Here is a 22,371-nt window from a genome sequence, read left to right as displayed (position 1 = left end):
AATGGGGTGACCAAAAAATAATATCTTCTAATATAGGTAGGTACGTAAATGTTACTAAATTCAATTTGTTAATCAACTGTTTGGGAGAAAGTATTGCAACCAATATGATGGTGACATTTTCAATTATGTGGTTGCCACAATATAAACTTAATAATATATTAATAACTTTTTAACCTGAAATTGTCCGAGAATTAAACATACGAAGGATGTTGAAATGCATATCTACCTACATTTTTATTTCATGTGCTATCCAAAAAACATTAATAATGAATAGTGTTTATTTGTAATGTTTAGGACCTACGTATTAAAAATAATAGGTATTGTTTAATTCTAATGCATATTTTTTAAAACGTAGAATTTAGTGTCTGCCTATTATAAAAAGAAAGTGACTTTTTATTGACTGCGCAACTTCACTTTTATACTAGTGAAACAAGTGGTAGGTAGAACCATTATTGCATGTAAAGGCAATGGGCGAAATAATTTATATCATGAGTGCCTAAAAATAATTATTAACATACAGTCACTAGATACATTATTTTTTTATTAGACCATCCGACTGGCGGGCGACGCCAGGGCTGTCGACGCAATTAATTATGTTGTACTTTTTAAATTTTATTTATAATATATTTTATTCAAGTTTTGTGCATCTAATGCCGGGTCCACACTGGCAACATGTCGCGCGACAACCTCGATAAATTTTACGATAATTATCATAATGGCTTAAGAAATTTTACGATAATTATCATACTTATCGTAAAATTTAACGAGGTTGCCGGCGACATGTTGCCAATGTGGACCCTGCATAATATCCACTGTAGTTCACGTAGTGGAATGGACCTGTTGTTTCTGGGGTCAACTTATTCAAGAAGTAAACACCCATGATAGAATTTTTCTAGTTTTAGTTGCACTATATTCCAAAACTCATTTTGGATTTTATAAATGGAAATTTCTTGGTGTACATAGTAAACAAACCTACGAATAAAAAAAGACAGGAAGGAACATACTGATTCATCGCCATAAAAACTGGCAACCAAATTCGCCATTTTGGAAAGCGATGACTTTGCGAAAACAAATATCGTGTGGTCTGCACGTGTGCGGTAAACTTAAATAGGTAATTTTGTGTATTTTATGTTTGTGTATCATGCATTGTTGGCCATATTTTCCGGTCTTTCTTGATTGCCGTGACACAATATGTTCCTTCCAGTCTTTTTTATTCATAGAAAAAAACAGTATGTTGTATTAGTTATATAACATATTATGAATCTGTAATAAAATAATACACAATTAAAATATTTTCAAATTGAAAAAAACACATTTTCATAGCTTTGAGCCGTGCTCACTCATGAATGTCGAATATTCTTCATTTAGGTAAGTATATACAAATTTTGATGTTATCTTGAAAATTAAACAGGTATCTGACCTTTTCACTATATTATACATGTACCTACATGCAAATGTATTGTTTTCAAATAATTGATATGGATTATATATCATCGTATTATTTTCTCGAAATCATAAACATACTATAATAGTATTTGAGTATCAACCTACGCTCAATTTGAATTAGGTAATAATAATACTATGACGAAATTAACATTTTAAAAATATTAATGGATATAATATTTTGACAGCCCTGTTTTCTGATCGGCGGACACGTGCAGTTGTTTATCAAATAATAATGTGTAAGACGGCCGACAATGCCAATAATATATATTTTTTTTTAAATAAAATCTCCGATGATTAGTGGTTTTTGCGAAAATATCGATTTAAATTAACGTCCTAACGACGCCGATGTCCTTTTGATACTAGATTATATTTCAATCTCCTCCTCTTGAGCCCCCTCTTAAGTAGAATTAAATTAATTTTCAGTTAATTCTGTTTTGTATGAAAAATTATTTCGGAAGAAATCTGTAAAAAGTAAAACACTATTATTGGTTGTTAGGGGTCTGGGACCTAGCAACTAAATTATTAATATATACGTGCGTTACTATGGTAATCAGTATGAAATCGCGACCCGAGAACTACAAGGTTCTAAGTGTCGATTTTTGGCCAAACTAAAGTAATGATGAGGAAGTCTTCCAAGTCACATTATCTACATAATATATTAATATGAAGTCGATATTTCTTATATTTTTTCATTAAACCCCAATACTACCGAGTTCTATGTGCACTTTACACAATATCTGGGATACTACAGAGTTCTATCATAATCTAAAAAGATCCGTCGTTCTACAAAGTTCTATGTGATTTGACATTTCGCGTTTGTGGAAACATTTAAAGCTGTTAAAATGGTTTTAATTTCAATATGAAGAGTAAAATATTGTTGTTTTGTATTTTAAATTTATTATTACGACTTCATGCAGTGTCTTTAACTATATAAACCACGAGTATTTACATAAACTACTATAGCTTCGAGATACATAACCTCAAAAAAATGTTTCGTGATATTTGATATCAACAGTAAATTGTGAACTTACTTCTAGATGAATTATAATATTATGAAACGTAAGTAAGCTTCAATTATATTATCTTAATTTTTTAAAATTTTGTTACAAACGCCGTTACAGTTACATATTCACAAACCGTTAATTATAATTTACATAATTAATTGTTTTCATAATTTGAATGTCGAACGAACATTGTACATTTTATTCTTCGACCTTTTGTTAATAATAATGTCTAAATATTAATAGTATTGCATTCATTGACTTTATGTTTCAGGTTTAAGTCTTCCTGTGGGTCTATTCTATACTTATCGACCGCTAAAGTTATAAAGTGATAAATATTATCAAACTTAGGGTAGGTTTAACAGCAGCTCTCTTGCTGCTGTAAAAATGTAGCACTTATTGCAACAATTATAACCAACATATTGCAATTGTTACACTTTATACATACTTTGATATAAACTTATCCTAAGTTTTGTAATATTTATCACTTTATCGGTCGATTAGTATAGAATAGACCCACTTACAGTGATATAAATGTTTGAGATGTCTCAAATCTCAGTAGATGAGGTGAAGAAATGGATATGTTGTATTATACAATCCATATTCCTGATAATTCCCTAGAGATTGAGTATATTAATTATACAATATCATTATGATATTATGATGTAATGATGGATCTGAAAGATATGCCTCTTCTTGGCTTGAAGTTTATTCTAAAACTGAGGCGAATAATTATTTAATAGAAGAATTTTTACTCAACATTCCCTCAGCCATTAGTAACAACAATCGTGTATAAAAATTAAGAGAACAGGCCAGTTGAAATTGAACCATCAACACTGGGCTTGTTGCATCAACAATAGTTTTGTATTTTATATTATATTTTCAACATATTTTTCATTTTAAAATGGTAATAAACACAAAATAGAAAAAATATTAAAGTTTTTCCGAATTTCCCATTTTCCCAACAATTTCCATACATTTTCTCCGGAAAAAAATATTATATTCGATAACTTTCAAGAATTTTATTTATTTTTAGATGAATAATGAAACTATGTATCCTGAATCACTAGGATTTCCATACAAATTTCAGTTAGAACCTTGTAGTAAAGGCGATTTGTTTGAGTTTCAGGTGGACATGGTTCTAACTGAATTTATGACATGTAAAATTAGCTATTAAAAACTAGTTTTAACGTAGTTTTATTGACAGGTACACCATAGCAGTACCATCATTGATATATTCAATCAAAAAAATAATTGAAAACATTCACAATTAACAAAATACAAGCGTTCAAAACTTCAACAGCCCATAACTTTTTTGCTGCAGTTGTCCACTTAGAACCCTGTAGTTCTCGGGTCGCGAAATGTCAAAATGACATTTCAGTATTCTATATTTATTAATACATAGAATTGTCAAGTTTATATTATTCAACAGAAAATTTAAAAACGTTGTATATAAAAAGTTCTTTTTATCTTGTAATTATTATATAATTATTATAATTATTATTAAAATTCCTTTTTCATGATTATAAATAATGTATGTCTAAAAATAGTATTTTACTTGCGCCCCGCCGTTCACTTTGTATTCCTAATGGCCTGCCATAGAATAATATAATTTATTTATACAATCCGATCCGTAGATAACAGCTCGGCTTGCAAAATAAATTTAGAATAATTTTAAGTACAAATTTTTTTAAACCTAAAGGAACGAATACTCAGTACAATTTCTTAACACGTTGATCGCCATGGGGGTCACCGGTGACCGGCATTGGATTACGTTCAGGGGGCCATGGGGGTCACCGGTGACCGGCAAAGAAGACCTGCGTAGAGTTGTTCTACAGCGCCGGCGGGCACGCGCGCAGTGCATTTTTCGATACGCGGTGACCGGCATGGCCCTTCTGTATATTACTGCCACTTGGCCTGAAAATATGTCTTCCCAGTCACAAAATATAGGCTCACTAATGTAAAGAATGTACATAATGAAAAAAAAAGTTTTCCTTTTAAATTTTAAATGTGTTTTTGTTGATATAAAAATAAAAATTAAATAGATTATAAAAATGTAAGTTATAAAAAATATGTAAATAATAAAAAAATAGAATAAAAAAAATGATTATAAGGTATGTATACGTATATTTCCAGTTTATGTGTATCCAGGTATTATACTACCCAATTTGAAAACTTTTATTCCGTATTTGTGCCTTTTCTGTTTATTATACTATCTAAATCTAAATATAATTCGACCGCGAAATGGCGCCATGCTCTCGTCAACACATATGGACAGGTGACCGGCGAAGTGGCCGGCCCGGCGCAATAGAATAAATTAACTTGTTGGCGCCGCGACGGACACATGTGGCCGGCACATCATAAAAACCAATATTTACGTAAAAAAATCATCAAAATGAAAAAAAACATTATATTCTTTCATTACCTATCAAATAATACCTTAGAGACAAATAATCATTTTTTAACTATTTTATGTAAAACTAGTTGGCGATCAATGTGTTAAAAATGATTCATGCATTAACAAAAGTAGAGTAACATAAAAAACAGGTATTTTGAGGCACTATGCACCAGTGGCGAAATGATGAAGGCTGGCTGTGGAGATTCAACAAAAATAATGCACACTTTGTCAGTCATACTTATTTGTTTTCATTGAACTAAGAATACAAATTATAGGTACCGCTGATCATCCTCATTGTCCAAAACTATTAGTATTAACAAAAAAATACCAAGAAGCACATCAATTATGTGTATCTAATGTAACGATTGTATTTAAAATACAAATTTAATGTACCTAATGTTAATGTAAAAATTTAAAATCAATTAAGTCGGTTATGCGTCAATTACATTGAGCTACTTAACGAGCTGTTTGTTGGCGAATTTACAATCTGCCTGTAAAGTCGCCCAGTGTAACCATTGAACAAGCTAACAAGCAGATTGTAAACAATCTACCGAGAAAAGTTGAAAGCCGGTCAACTTTACACACTACACGCCGGCGTGTGGGCCTACTGCATCTGCGCAGTAGCAACCTGGTAAAAAAACGAACTACGTTCTGTCAAAATAGTCGCTGGCTTGTGGCTTCTCAGCGAATGGAAAGTTTTGTGTGTCATCATCACAATCGCAGTAGCTGAACCGCCCGCTATTAAATTCGCCAACAAACAGCTCGTAAAGTAGCTCAATGTAATTGACGCATTACACTGGTGAATTATTCATTCCTAAATAATGCAGTAACCCTAAAGTAAACAAAAAAATTGTTAAAAAAAACCTGGCATTAAAATATATCGACTAGTCAGGCTGCGGGATTTCGAAACAATGTATCGATGCTTCGTATTGGAAGAAAATAACGCTGGAATCCAGTCAGCTTGAAAAAGAGGTGAGCCAGGTTGAAATTCTCTTATAGCCATCTGTAGCTGGTGACTTAGCCAGGTCCAACATCATTTCTTGAGATGTGAAAACTGCGCCTAACTCATTTTTTACTCCATTAGTACTCACCACCTTGATCTTGAATAACAACCCAGGGTAGGTTCTAGCCTCCACCGTGAAGATATGCTAGATCAGTGTCGTCCAGTTGGTGTCTGCACTGACCGTTCTAGCATCATACCGATCCTGAATGCCGCACGGCAATTGAGTACTCTTTAGGTCCTTTTATATGTCAGTTCTATTGTCTGTTCAGTCGGGGTTTCCAGATACCAGAGAACATAAAAATAGTGGAAAGCGCTTTACATTCTGGATGTGGTTGTAATAAGTGACAAATCTCAAGTGTGGAGAAATAATATGAGAGAAAGTTAAACATTTTGTGTAAAGATTTTCTTATTATCAAAATTTACTAGTAAATCTTATGCAGCAGGAAAATTCAAATTATTTATTTTACATAATATTGTATTTTATATTATAATGAGAATGACAAATTATATATTCAAAGCGCTCACGACATGACAAAAAATAAATGTTAAAAATATGAGTAAATAATAAAAATATAAGTACCTACACAGAAGCACTTGAAACGGAGTGAACTAGATTGATAAACTCTATTTTACAAACTTATTAAACAACGTCCACCTAAAATCTTCTCACGTAAGTGGAATATATCATTATTCTAAGGGATTTGATTGCACATGGTTATTGCCCTCCCAATTGGCATTACTAAAATAGCAGGTTAGCTCCCGATTTCTGAAATAATTATTATAACTCGTAGGATGTATCACTAAACGCAAATTTTGAGGATATTCGAGGCTTTGTATGTCTAATGATTTATGGCTTGACCGTTGTTAAGTCATAAACTAAATCTGATGTACAAGTTTTGATTTATATTCTATGGCAACAAACTGGTTTTGTATTTCTATCCTGTTCTGTGCGATTTTATTCATTTTATTGATACAATTTTCGGTAATAATTGTGCCGCAGAGGTGGACACGAGTTTTTATATATTTTTTTTACGAAAACAGTTTATTCCACGTAGATAATAATTAGGTATAATAAATACCTTTTTCTGTCGGCGCATCGGCTTTTCGATCCAATAGTCGTTAATTGAAAATTTGAAATTCTCATACATTTTGATACACCATTATCACAAACTAAAATTATATTGTGAGGTAATATTATTAGGTTGAGGTAGGTTAGATTAAGTTAGGTTTGGTTTGGTCTAAAAAGAAAGTTGTAAAATCTTATGTCCACCTCTGCGGCACATTTAGGTACCTACCCAATTTTCTGAAAATTAAGCAACCTAATTTAATATTTTACAATAAAAAAAAAATATTTTAGGGAATTTCACTAATGTTATCCTGGCAACACTCTTTCTACTGTCAAAACAAAACAATTATGAAATTGGTGATACTTAATATTTTTGTTATCATTTTGCTTATCGCGTCAATTAAAAGATAACGATAAGTTGCAATGAATGTAGGTGTAGCATTTTTTAATTGGATTCGAAGAAAGGTTTTCGTAACACCTTCAATTACCAACGAATTTCTGGGCGTGACGTATTGTTTCTAAAGTGAGATCATTTTGTGAAAATAATGAGTTATATTGACAGTTTATTTTGTTGAGATCATCACCCTATCGAAACGGTAGTGGAACATACTAGATAAACTATGTTTACATTGAAAGATAATAATTTTATACACGACACAGACTAAAACAAAGGTGTCAACATGGAGTGGAGAGTAAAAATGACGATGTGGAAATGTATGTTTTTGTTGCTATGGATGTGTTTTGTTCCGTGTCTGTCTTATGACAATTCTCCGACGATTTGCAATGACAACATTTGCGCGTGCGATGGTTTTGGAAAAGTTATCTGTGTCTGCAAAAATGATTATGAGGTGAGTAAGAGTTTTGCGTAAAGTAAGTAACATTAAGTAAGTTGGTACTTTCTCCTTACATCAGAAAAAAACCGTTGGTAAATGTGTCGCAGATGCCCGCATGAGTTTTATAACTTTCTTTTTAGACCATACCTAACCTAACTTAACATAATCTAACCTAACCTACCCCAACCTAATATAATCTTAGGCCCATCCACATTGAGGTGCATGTCGCGGACTATCATGTGAACTCACGGCGATAAAAATGTCTATGGTTTCGTCATTTTGCAGAATATTTTGAACGTGCACCATCTCGTAAATTCACTGAATAATGACACTGATAAAGAGTGCCTACTATAATGTATTAGCAATTTGAATTATTATTAATTATTCATGCTACTTTCAATTAATTTTAACAGTTTCTACGTGTTGTTTTAATTTAATAAAACGCAATTTATTTGTAGTACTTATTCCACTTTTAATCATTAGATTAGGGCCGGTTTCGTCCGCCTCACATAGACATTTTCAACTATATTATATACTACTACAATATATTGATTAAAAGTGGAATAAGTACTACAAAAAAATTGCGTTTTATTAAATTAAAACAACAATACAATGCAGTTCCACCATGAATTGACAGTTAACAAAATAAAAGAAAGTTTCTACGTGTGCGTACGTTAAAATACGTGCGGCATGACATTCATAGATAATAGAATACAGCCTGCAGACGAGGGAACTCAGAAATAATGGGAACTGAAATACCTAACGGGTAAGGCAATAGTAGGTAACCGACTCGAGTAAGGAAAAATCCGGGTTAAACTTACACACCTGTCAAGAATACGTTGTACGTTGAATACTGAAAACTGCTCTCGGTTTATGCAACTACACTCATTTAATGTTGGTGTATTACACACACTATTGCACGTGCATAATGCGTGCTTCATTTTCGTAGGACACTCACACATTCAAAACCCCGCATCAACATGAGGCGTATTGAATATAGCCTATCGGTATCCTATTTATTATCTGTTCTGTGCTGTAGACCATAGATAATAGACAACATTCTCATAGAAAATACATAGTGCCAACTGCTAAAAACAAAAAAGAACGTGAATTTGACAGTTTGACGTGACAGACGAAAGTGTTGGCATGTGGAATATGATAAAAACGTTCAATTGTCATTCATTGAATCATGCAGGTGCCGGTGCAGTGAAGTTCAACGTGAAGTGCGCTCATTCTTGTTTTAATGATTACGGCAGACTTTGCCACTGACAGTGTTCGTTTAAAGGTTCAAAATGAGCTACGGGATGGGAGCATCAGTCTGATAAGATTTTAAACACCAAGAACAACGGCATTACACACTTTTTTTCCCGTAGCGGCAGCCCGTGACAGCAGGCGACAAGCACCTCAATGTGGGTGGGCCTTTAGTGTGTGATAATGATGTATCAAAATGATCGAAAAGCATATGCGCCAACAGAAAAAGGTATTTAATATAATTGTCTAGATGGAATAAACTGTTTTAGTAAAAAAAAATTATAAAAGCTCATGCGGGCATCTGCGGCATATTTACCACCATTTTTTTCGGCGAAAACAGTTTATCCCATGTAGACAATTATATTAGATACCTAATTTACCTATTTCTCTTAGAGGAGATGCTTTTCGACCCAATAATTGTTAATTTAATTGCATTCGTGGCATGGCTACATACCCAATATGGTTACAGACAAATGTCGTTGGCAAATTATATTATTTTTCTTCTCTTTTGACCATGTCCGATCCTAATAGGATTATAAAATGGGCCACTACAGAATGGAGGTTTGTATTAACAGATTTTTGCTTTTACGAGAAATGGATGTTAGCCAATTGTTCAATCTATTAGGTCCATAGACGCGTAAGCTGCTCGGCCATCGTGGGATTGTTTTTGTAGAATATAAAATAATGAAGTTATTATTTACCTAATAGGCAATTAATAATTATTTCTCTTTGGATGGTAGGCTTTAAATAATAGCCTAGGATGGAATCCTCGCCACTACCTATAAGTGTGCATACTTAGATTATATGTAAATTGAACGTAAAACATTTCACCGTGGCACAGTTTGCTGTGAGCTTTCTTATTGGAAAAACATGACCGTATGGCGTATACTAAGTGTACGGTCTCCAATTTTATTAGATTCAATATGAACATTAATTCAATTTTCTTAGCCGATTTTGGCAAAATTCATGAATTCAAGAATGGAAACCTAACCTAACCTAACAAATAATCCAGTACCTATATCGGCTGTTTTTTTAATTTTTTGCTGCTGGCTTCCTGTAAAGTGTAAACCGACAAGAACCGTGTTTTATTTAGACATGAATTTTATGTCAGTACTAAATATACGACCCAAAGAGGTTGGACGGTCTTTAATATACGACCATATATTTCCGATACAATATTTCACGATGAAATGTGATATGGCGAACTGCATATGTACATGTTTCCGGACACGACATACTTAGTGGCTGAAGATGCCTAAAAGGCGAAACCCAGGTCACTCAAAACGATTAGAATTTAAAATATATTGTGCTACATCTATTTGGCTCTCGTCTGTTAAAAGCTGACACCCTTGAAATAAAGCGTCGACTTGCCTATGTATATGAAAATAATACTGATGAATATTTCTTTCTTTTCAGGAGGTGACGATAAGGCCGGAAGGTGCAAACAAAATGCTACCGACTGCAATCCACATAGACATCGACCGTTGTCGAAGAGTTACCTTTCTGCCGAACGCAATCACCAATCTACAAGAACTGAGATCCATCAGAATCTCCAATGTTGACCGTCTGACTATATCAGAAAATTCCCTGTATTGGGCCGGCTATTCTCACGGTGATCAAATCATATATCCAGGGGTGAATATTGAAATTCACAATACGACTGTGTCCCAGTTCCCGTCTCACTCTGTCAAAGGACATATTGACGGAGTTTTGATCAACGCTTCTTCTGTTTTAAACATAAAACCGTTTGCATTTTCAAATTTGATCGGAACGAGGAAAATAGAAATAGTCAATAGTGTATTTCCGAATGTAGAAAATCAAGCATTTAAAAAGTTATCTATGGAGTATTTGTTGATAAGCGGTGGGTATTTTAAATCGTTGCCGAGTCGGACATTTTCAGACGTGGAAGTCAGGAAATCTTTTCGGTTATTCAACGTGACAATGGATAGAATCAGAAGTAGTGCGTTTATGATTTCGGGTACTAAGAAAACGCAAATTGAAAACTGTAAGATCGGCACGATCGAAGGCGACGCGTTGAGGATTGTCACCCGTGGGAGCATCACTATACGAAATAATTCTATCAATAAAATGGACGCCGGCGCTTTAGCCGGAATGGGAGTGTCGAAGGACGTCACCGCAGTTAACGGACAGTTGGAATTATTGTTTGAAAACAACACCGTAGAACAGTACGAAAAAGACTCGTGGAAGATCAACGCGACGAGTTTCGATGTGCTCTTCAAACAGGTAAAAATAAAGAAACCCTGCGATTGTTCGGAATCCACTTACGCGCTGCCGCCTCTGTTCAACGAGCAAAATGTGTTTTGCTTTTATAAGAATTCATCCGGTGACGATGATTTTGTAAATTTGAAAGTTTACAATAATGAAATCTGCAGCGTGACAGCAATTAGTAAAATAGTCGTGATTTCGATCGTCATTATTGTGTTCATAGTAATCGGCGCTGTGGCCATCGTTGCCGTGTTCATAGTAAGGCTGCGCAGGCGTCGTCAAGTCGCCTGGGTGAACGGGATCAAACCCAAAGACAAGCCGGAACGGAAATTGCCTGTTATATTGCCGGACGGAAGGACGTATCGGGAGACGGAGCTGCATGTCATCGTGGAAAAAGCGCAGCTGCTCACAACCGATTTGTGATTAATTAATGAACTATCGTGTGTTCTTTCCAGTGTTACCAAACGTACTATATTTATAGTATCGTACTATTTATTAATTGTAGACGTTATAAAAGAATAATTATTGAGGTGCTGAGGATTAAATAAGAACAAGTGACATTATTTTAAAAAATAATGGTTAGGAGTAGCATGGAATCATTTGTAGCAAACATCACTATTTTCACCTGCATCTGTTGAAAAATTCAAACAAATAAACATAATTTTCTAATCGTGCCATCCCCTAGCGGAGGTCGGCCACCATCAAAGACGATCTTTGCTTTATCTGCTACTCGAAACAGTTCAGTGTCACGGACATTCTTAAGCCACTAAATGCGGCATCGTCCTCTGCTACGCTTACCGTTGATCTTTCCTTGGTTGACAAGTCGGGGAATGCTGTACTTTTGTCCTCTCATAAAATCGCAAAAGGTACCTACCTACTGTAGCTTTCTGGTTTTGATACTACGCAGAACTTCTTGGTCCTTTCCCATTCGGTCGAGAACTTCTACATGTGTCACCCGGTCAGTCCAAGGAATTTTAAGGATGACTGACGGATGTCAACTGTCACTAGTCTTATGCACCACGTTTGATAATATTTCGTTTGCTATGTGTCAAACAGCCAAATAGCGTATAGCGTTTCGAGACATTCCATGCATCTCGACGCAACGCCAACTATAGTCTGGCCGTAACAAAACTGTAAACTTTAATGGTAGTGCTAGTTATTCCTCATACTTCGAACGTAATTTTATGGTAAACTGTTTGTAGAAAATGATGATTGTTTCGTATTGAAATAAATGGTAATAATTTCATGGGATCTATAGCACATGGTAGATCCAAGTTGAATATCGCCTCTTCACTATCAGCGTAAAGAGAGGCTGCTTGTTTTGATATTGTATTTCTTCGTTACTCTTGAACTCATACGCACACCCAGTATCCGTCACAAACATCTGTTCTTGAAGCGCAGCTGCTGTAAAGCAGCACCGCTAGAATGCATGCTCCGAATAGGTGGCATTTGGCTTAACCAACGATGGAGATTGTTGCATGTTGAGATAAATGATAATATGTAGTGTGAATGAAATATGCAATCGAAAATCTTCATTTATTGCAAACGGGTTACCACATTGCATTCGAGGATAATCAATAATTAGCGCGCTACCGTCGTAACTCGCAATTCAGTGTTACGGCTTGAATATAGTCAGCCTTGATCTCGACCTCAGTATTTATAATCAACGACCAACGAAATGTTCCGATTTTAAATTATTATAAATATATTTTTATAAAATTACCGAACCTAATTTTATCTAAGTTAAAATAGTTTGTAGTAATTGTTATGTGAAGCGCTCGGTTTCTGAACTACTGGAATGGTTTTTTTGATCGCACTCGACCCTATAGAATATGCTAACTGTGGACTATCAAATATTACTAAAACTGAGTGACGTCATTTCGTTACAATATGCCAATATTGACTCGGACAGGATTCCATTGATTTAAGTTTAATTTTACTGAACCGTGTGAAAAATAAAAGTTGCCTCGTAAACTAATCTGGCCATACAATTTAGTCTGGCCTCGTCCACTTAACATCATAATTTAAAAAGTGAAATTATATCTACATACATTACAATAAGATTGATTATTCTAAATTTGGCCGTCCATAGCTGACCGAAAAATGTTTTTGTAAAAATACATAATAATATGATATGTAGCTATGGGAGTCATGGGGGGACTGAATGGGCTCTAGCCTGGGGGCTTCGCGTTGCGGGTCGGCCAGCTAAGTGTTATGAGCAGATGACAGAAGTGACATCATAAAATATAGACTTGAACAACTCTTTGACGAGATCATTTCAGTAAGTGTATAAACTGAGTGCTTTTATTAGAAATAAGTGATATATTTGGCCGTTACGTGCATGTTTAATTGTCGGTTCGTGTGCCAAAGCGAGTCCTTTCGAAGGTACTAAGTTTTCAGAGTCATTAAGGTTTAAATTTGGTGTTGCAGAATATAATTGTTGGCTGACACGTCTAGGGCTGTGTTATTCTACCCTTTTTTGTACGCTTGCCCCTGAGGGACCTCATTCTTATTTTCTGAACCTGTGGCTGAAATGCATTGAATATTTTTCTAATCACTAATAGCGTGTAGTGTTCAATTGAGCAATAAACGGTATTTGTGCGTAGAGTGAAACAAATCTGTCAGCCCTCTTTTTGGTGACAAATAATTGATGAGTGTATATTGCTTTTCGTAGATTTTTTTCATAGTCAGGGCAAATTTAGCCAGTCGAGGGACTCATCTGCTACCCGGAACAGTTTGGTGGAGCTGCACTCTTACCAATCATTGCGTGTCTCGAAATTTGTACGTATGCAGTTCGCCCTATCACACTTCACCGTGAAATGTTGTATCGGAAATATATGGCCGTATATTGAAGACCATCCAACCTCTTTGGATTGTATAGTACTGACATTATATCCATGTCTAAATAAAACACGATTCTTGTCGGTTTACACTTTACGGGAAGCCAGCAGCAAACAAATTTTGAAAAATTTGTTACGTTAGGTTTTCATTCTTAAATTCATAAATTTTGTCAAAATCAACTATGAAAATTAAATTAATGTTCATTGAATCTAATAAAATTGGAGACCGTATGGTATACGGTCATCTCTATCCGATAAGAAAGCTCAAGGCAAACTTTGCCACGGTGAAATGTTTTACGTACAATTTACACGTAACCCAATCACGGAGGTTCTGAAACCACGAAATGCTCCTCGTCCTCTGCTATGTTTACCATTGACCTTTCCTTTAGATAACGAATGCCCGAGGTACCATAGTCGGTCCTTTCCCAAGTACCTAAAGTAAAAAAAAATGGTACATTCTTCTTTGATTTGACATTTTTTATCTATTGTAAATAATGTTATCTGCGAATGTCTGGTGGCAATGAAACTATACTACGTTGAATTCACCTCACCTCCACATTATGTCACATACATCTCCGTATCCGGCATCCACGCTTTCATAGCATACAGCCGATTCTGACGTGTTGGCCACAATATAATTTGTAAAAGTCAGTCCGAGTACAGATAACCCTCGTTCATTGCGACTCCGGCAAATGCGGATTGGTTATATCACAATTTTTTTTTGTTCCATACTTATTTTGACATGTGCCACGCGCTCATAATGAACACAGACACTCCAAGCATGGTAATCTGTTCTTTAGTTTATTACGTGTTTTTATATTTTAAATTGTTTTGTTTTTCAAATACCCCGTTTGCTTATCGCGACCGTGTACAAAACATATGCCCCGTAATCAACGGGAGGGGGGGTTAGCTGTATGAGTTTTTGTAAAAAATAATGACCATTTCCTAAATATTGAAAACTGTACTGTTCGTCTGGACACTTCCAAAGAACCGAAATTGAAACATCGCACTCTGTTCCACTTTTTAAAATGTATATATTTAATTTATTGAATGTTTTTCATCTTATAAGATTTTATAATATAATTATTTATTGTGTATTTTTGGTGAATTAAAATTGTAAAAACAATATTAATTCATTACTATATTGTGTTGGGAAGTAATTCAGTAAATCTAGATTCAACGGGAAAAATTTCCAGTACATCTCAGATCAGTGGCGAAGGATGGAGGTAGGCTGTTAAGGTCCAGACTAAACTTTGTCAGACGTACGTCCGTATTTGTTTTCATTAAAATAATACTACAATTTACAGATGGTGTTAGTTAGTTTTTAAAATTCAATTAAACCCTGCGAAACCAAGCCATAATAGATAATATTCAAAAAATACTTGTCTATCTATAAAATATCTAAATTTATGCAATTAAATCATATATAACTTTGAATATTTTATAGATAGAATAATATTTTTATCTATTATAGTTTGATTTAGGCAGGGCCTTAATGAATTTAAAAAATGAAACAATAATATGTGTACCTAATGATATTACGTATCGTTATCCAACGAAAACAAATAATTATGAATGAAAAGGTGTGCACAATAATTTTGTCGTATCGCCCAACATACCAAAACTATAAATGGTTTGGTTCAGGCAAGGTTTAATTGATTTTTAAAAACTAACCAACACCATCTGTAAATTGTAGTTTTAGTTCAATAAAAACAAATACGTATGACTAACAAAGTTTAATGTACACTATTTATGGCGGATCTTAACAGCCTACCTCCACCCTTCGCTACAGTCTCAGATTAAGTTAAATAAACAGATGCCACGTTTGTATACAGCAGGCTGGTCCAAACAATATTTATTTAATTTTTAAGTATATTACTTGTATGGTACGCACATATTATTTATGTTGCGTGAATAATTAATGATAACGGGCAGCTTTTAAAACGTGATATAAAAAAACTAAATATGTAATACAGTCGAACTCGGTTATTATGATCACGGACAAAGCGAGATCTAGGATGTAATGAGGAAACATTCGTTGACATTTTAGTCGATGATTTTCTCCATACATGTATTCACTTTTATAACGATCTCCTTATCAGATATACTGAGCTAAAATATCGTCAAAAATTTTCTTAAAATTGTTAATGTGTCGATCGTTTGTTTATCGTCATGTTTTCGTTGACAACATTGAAAAAGTATCCACGCATATGGTTGAAATTGCATGTAAAAAATCCAAGTTAGTTTGTACCTACCAGCATTCATTACAATAAACAACTTCTTTTGTAGTTTATGAATGCCATGCTTGTTTCGGGGAAACATACTAATTGTGTATTTTTGTTTGAATTGCGACTTTTCGTGTTATGTGACCGCTCATTTAAAATTACCAATTCTCTGATATAACAAGTAATGCTTATAACGAGCAAATTCAGTCGGTCCCATCTTCCTCGTAATAACCAAGTTCGACTGTATATCCATAACAAAAAATCAATAATGATTGTTGCATTATTGAATTTTGTGACTGATTCATTGTATGAAAGATATTTCGTCTGGTTAACTCGCAAACTGAATAAATTCAATTTTAAGCGATATTTTCTAATACATTTCACAATTTGTGCGGTTGCTGCCAAAAGTTGGTAAGTCAATAATTTAGGTATTTAGAGTTGACGGATTATATCGACCCTTAATCGGCAGAACAACGTAAGCGACACTTTTTGGTAAATTGCGTTTTAAATGGAGAACTGTTCAATATCACCTAGCGCATAAGTGACAAAAATATTAGAGCCCGATCTCAATCGCGTGACATTTTTTTAGGGTCTGTGCCTTTTAGCGTTTGAACTTGTATCGCATTATAAAGTAGAGCAAAACAACGTAACCGACGTTATTTGATAGTGTAAGCTACGGTACGGTTTATTCGGTGGTCCGTCTGGTAGTGAGTTGTGCGAAAACCGATCTGGGAGCAAAGCTCGCGCCATCCAGTAAAACTGGCTGAGATAAAATAAACCTGGTAATAGAGTTTATTAAACAATAATTACCCGCCGTTACATCTCACTACTGTCGGAATAATCTACGAAGAAAAGTATCTTCCTATAGATTTTTGAAATGTTAAAAATGTATAAGTATAAAATTTATACTGAAAATTTGGATTCTTTGAATGAATCCACTAATGTCGTGATTCAGAATGTTTTCAGAAACGTATTTAATAGACAGTAAGTTCAACTTGGGTTTTCATCTACCAAAAAAGATAATAGTGTTCTTTTTGCGAGAAAGTAACAAATATGTCTGGTGACGAGAGACTTCGGCTAATTGAAACGGATACTTACAAATGTCCCCTTACCGTAAAGGATAAATGCAAGGAGATGTTCTTTAATGATCTGGCCAAAAGTAAAAATCACAATGACATTTTGTGCGCAAGTTTTGACCTCGAGAAGGTGCTAAACACTCCCTAGTCGAAATACGCATACTATAATGAAAGTATCTACGAAAGTGGAACAAATAATGGATACTGCTTTTTATGGGGTGAAACTGATGGTACACGTGGCAGTAATGAGATCTCAGCAATAATGCACAAATCTTTGGACAGGACTGACAAAGCGGGAAAAAATCAAGGAATTATTATACTGTGATTGGTCAGAATAAGAACCGGGCAACACTGGGTATGCTATCTTATTTTATGAAAAATTCAACTTTCATTGAATTGATAGAAATACATTTTCTATTACCAGTGGGTCTATTCTGTATTTATCGACCGCTAAAGTGATAACGTGATAAATATTATCAAACTTAGGGTAGGTTTGTATTATAGAATTAGCACTTATTGTAACAATTACAATACGTTGATTATAATTGTTGCAATAAGTACTAACACTTTTATATAAACCTACCCTAAGTTTGATAATATCTATCACTTTAGCGGTCGATAAGTATAGAATAGACCCACTGGTCGTACTACGATGCCGGTCGATTCCATTCATGCGACAATTGAGTCATTTATATAGTAGTTTGGGCACTATCAAAATGACCCACCATCATTTCCAACGCTAGGTCATCATGTCATATGCAGAATTCCGTGACTGGAAATCTTTCGCTGCTACTTGCATTCCTTCAAAGTTCAAAATTAAATTTGGTGAATTATGAAAGGCATAATTTAAAAAACTTACCAAATATTGTACCTACTCTGGTGACAGTAGGACTAAACTGTTAGACCTAGAAAATGTCATCAGATCACGACCAAGTGCTGTGATGCTTTAAGCGCAGCCACCCTTGCTGTATAGTGCTAAATCACCAATATCGGAAATCCAGTATAACGAGTAACAGTAAAAAGTCTCTGTGTTAAATGTAATGCCTGGTCCACACTGACAACAAGTCGCGCGACAACTCGTTAAATTTTACGATAAGCATGATAATTATCGTAAAATTTAACGAGTTGTCGCGCGACTTGTTGCCGGTGTGGCCGCCCTTTAATATCCCTCAGAGATGACGGATGAGTTTATGAAACTGCCACATGGATTATCAGTGGAAGATACTTTACCGGAATCCGATCAGGAAGATGTGAATGAGGATAATACAGCGATTACTGCTTAAAAAATGTGGGACAATAATTTTTTTGTAAAACTGAATAGTTGATTACAATTTTATTTTATCATAATTAGTAGGTCCCCATATTTAATTATGTACGAGTAGATACGTACCTATTTCATTTTGAAAAATAACAATACCTGATAATATTAATAATATAACCGAAACCTTAAAAATACCAATCATTTATTTTTATTTTACCTATATGTGATTAAGTATCTACAAGCAAAAATATAATTTAAAAAGTCAAAGTATTTTTAATTTATTTAACAACGTCCCCTTTCGTAAAATAAATGGGTGCTTATGTTATTTATTTTAATACTTAATTAGTAATGCCCTGTGATGATAATTAGCATGAAATTTATAAATAAAAACGACTACGCCAAATAGCGTAAGCGACATGCCTGGAAAAAATATCGTGTCATAGACATAAGCAAAACAGCGTTACCGCCACTATCTCGAAAACTAAAAGCACTAATGCAATTGTTTTATAACTTCCGTATAGGCAGTAACCAATTATTATTAACCACATTAACAGAATTCATTTTTGGAACTAATTACGGAAATAATTAAAAAAAAACCTTCTCCTGTAAAATTTATGAATTGTCGCTTACGTTGTTCTGCCGATTAAGGGTCGATATATCGTGATCATAATGTAATCACAGCGTTATTGGAGATATGCAGTTTAGGAGTTAAGCCGACGTTACGATCACAGCCATGGCCCCCACAAAGGGGGGGCTGACAGGGCTCTAGCCTGGGGGCCCGGGCTAAGAAGGAGCCCGGCGTGGCGAGTCGATTAGATAAGTGAGATAAACACAAATTTGCTTTAATAGCAAAAAAAGTCACCTGCGGAACTATTTTCCTTCCATAATGTTTTTATTTTGAACTATAGTTGCACGATATAATTTTTAATTGTGTATCGATACTCGACAACTCCATAATTCAAATGGATCTATTAAAATATACAAAAAACACTAAATATACACATTAATTTTACCGCGTACACCGCATTTGGAAAACACTACTGTAGAGCGTGACACTGCCTTTATCCTTAGCGATAGGTAGGGGAGCCCGCCAAAGATCCTAGCCTGGGGGCCTGCTTCAGTATGTGGGGCCCATGATCACAGCCTCATAGAGCGCATTTTTCTTTACTAAATCTGATTTGAGGTTAATTTTTCAACGAGACGTGTTTGCAAATAATATCTTCATTCAATAGAAATACAGATATATAATTGTAATGTAATGCATACACGTTTTAATGTTTTTTACTTTTCAGTTTTTACTAAACTAAAATATTTAATGTTATTACTTGTGTAAATATGGCCAATAGTACCTCGTTTCTTGTCTATTTAACGGCATGATAATGTATTATTAATTTTATTGTTCGTCAAAGTCATGTATAAACCAAATTTTGTATTGGCTAATAATTGAATGTCTTTTTTTACAACAAATAAAGAAATTTTAAAACAATGCATTGTCTTTCATTCGTTTCATCAAATTCTTACTTTGGTGTGTATTTTCGGTTCTATGACAAAACAGAACAGTGACAAAACAGAACAACGATAAATATAACCATGACCTTTCAGGAAAAATATATATTTAATATTGAAATTGTGCTATCTCTATTATGTTGATAGATTTTTAATAGCACAGATTTTCAATACGCCATAATAAATCAAAATATACCTAATTTCTGCATTCCTATTCGCTAGAAAGCCTCAAATAAACGGGACTTTGCCGGCAAGCTTAGGATATGTCATCTTAATCAATATATGTTCAAAATGATTGGGTGACTAGGTACAACGAAATAATGACCTAACCTAACCTAAATAGATTCCACAAAAATTAATGTTTCATTTTTCCTTTTTCCCCTGGCTGTTCTGTTCTGTTTTGTCCGGTTACCGTATTTTCTGGGTTACATGTAAATTGTATGTTGTAGCACAGTTCGCCGTGAGCTTTCTTATTGGAAAGAGATGACCGTATACTATACGGTTTCCAATTTTATTAGATTTAATATGATCATTAATTCAGTTTTCATAACTGATTTTGGCAAAATTCAAGAATGGAAACCTAACCTAACAAATAATCCAGTATATCGGCTATTTTCAAAATTTGTTTGCCGCTGGCTTCCTGTAAACCGACAAGAACTGTATTTTAGTTAAACATGAATTTATCTCAGTACTATACGATCCAAAGAGTTTGGACGGTCTTTAATATACGACCATATATTTCCCATACAACATTTCATGGTGAAGTGTGATACAGCAAACTGAATATTATGTAAAAATTTCCAGACATTTCTTAGCAAAAGTTTAATTGTAACAAATTCAATATTGTGATTGAAACATTCCAACGTCTTGATCGATGTCACTGAACAGATAAATATAATATAAATAATGTAAAAGCCATCGCCATTGACTAAGATTTTAAAGCAGGGTACTTGACGGTCAAGCCATAAAACCCAAGTAAAAACAAAGCACGACAACTGTCCCCAAAATATTGAAAGCACGTTACATTTACATGACAAACTGTGATGCATATTATTACGATACAGACATAAGTATTGATAATAACTTATCCCGTATTTTTCCACACGAGATCCGTAGCCTGTTATACCTAACGTGACCATTTATTTTTCCCCCCAAACCGGGACACCTAAAAAAAGGTAGGTACTTATTCATTTTAGGCACCTCACACTTTCATACAATACAATTGACAAGATAGTAATGTTTTTTCATGTCATATAAGGTTACCTATTTTATTTATTTATTTGAAGATTATCGGTAGGTATGTTTGAGTAGGCGCATAGGTACAAAGCTTGAGTTCCTACATATTTTTAATAGTACATATTATTTAATTTATTAATGAAAAGTACATACAGGTAATAAATACATGAAAATTTATCTGATGTTATATTTTTCCGAAGAACAAATTTAGTATATATTATGGTGTTGATTTCAAAAACGAATGAAATTCTTGGCAGGATTTTTTCGAATTTACTTTTATAAATAACATTGCTTTAAGGACATTTACTTTCAACTGTGTTTTTTCACTCGTCTACAACTTATTTATAAGAGAGAAGTCCCTTTCTGCTCGTGCATTAGTGCCGGGCAGACATAAAATATGTTCAATAATTTGTGTGATCCAAATTATTGGCGCGAAAGTGTTTGAACGACTTTTGGTTGAAACATTCCCAGTGTTCCATGCAGACACTTTTTGCGGTGTAATGTAATTAGAAAAAAGTGAATACTTATACACAAGTTTCTTTCTTTTCGAAAACGGGACATTTTGGCGTCCCGAAGCTGTGTTCGGGGACACCGGGACACACCGCTTGAAAACGGGACGTCTGGTCACATTAGTTATACCTCACCTAGCTGTGGTGAAGCGTGGACGTAGGATGTTGTGTTCATTGAAGTGGGACTACAAATTGCAGATAGTGTTGGTCTAAAACCACCATTGTTTGAGCGTAGAATACGTGGAAATGCTCCAATTTTCAATAAATGGTGTGTATGTCTATTTAAATTAGCTGAAAATAAATAATGAAATACGTGAGTCAATAACTAATGAACTTGCAGATAAAGATTTAAATCAAAAATTCAAGGGGTCTGCTTAAAGGTGGCACTTTGACTAGGAACGTCGCAGTTGCTATTGGTAATGTATCGAAGAAGCATAACCTGGGAAGAGTGTTGAGGGACAGGTACTGAATGTTCATCGGTGATGCTTGATCGT

At 34.4% G+C, this 22,371-nt stretch overlaps 1 protein-coding gene across 1 annotated transcript; it reads left to right on the top strand.

Moving 5' to 3' along the window:
- The first annotated feature begins 7,242 nt into the window (after nt 1–7,242).
- Nucleotides 7,243–11,906, top strand: LOC147076492 (uncharacterized). The gene is made up of 2 exons (XM_085940300.1): nt 7,243–7,762; nt 10,415–11,906. The coding sequence occupies exons 1-2, from the start codon at nt 7,595–7,597 to the stop codon at nt 11,645–11,647; spliced, it is 1,401 nt and encodes a 466-aa protein (XP_085796426.1). The 5' UTR covers nt 7,243–7,594; the 3' UTR covers nt 11,648–11,906.
- The last annotated feature ends 10,465 nt before the right edge of the window (nt 11,907–22,371 follow it).

The sequence above is a fragment of the Rhyacophila brunnea genome, unplaced genomic scaffold (genome assembly GCF_057557595.1).
Source record: "Rhyacophila brunnea isolate RB1 unplaced genomic scaffold, BYU_Rbru_1.0 scaffold_13, whole genome shotgun sequence".
In the NCBI taxonomy this organism is placed as follows: Eukaryota; Metazoa; Arthropoda; class Insecta; order Trichoptera; family Rhyacophilidae; genus Rhyacophila; species Rhyacophila brunnea.
The sequence above is the reverse complement of the archived record's forward strand: the minus strand, read 5'-3'. Positions and strand labels throughout refer to the sequence as shown.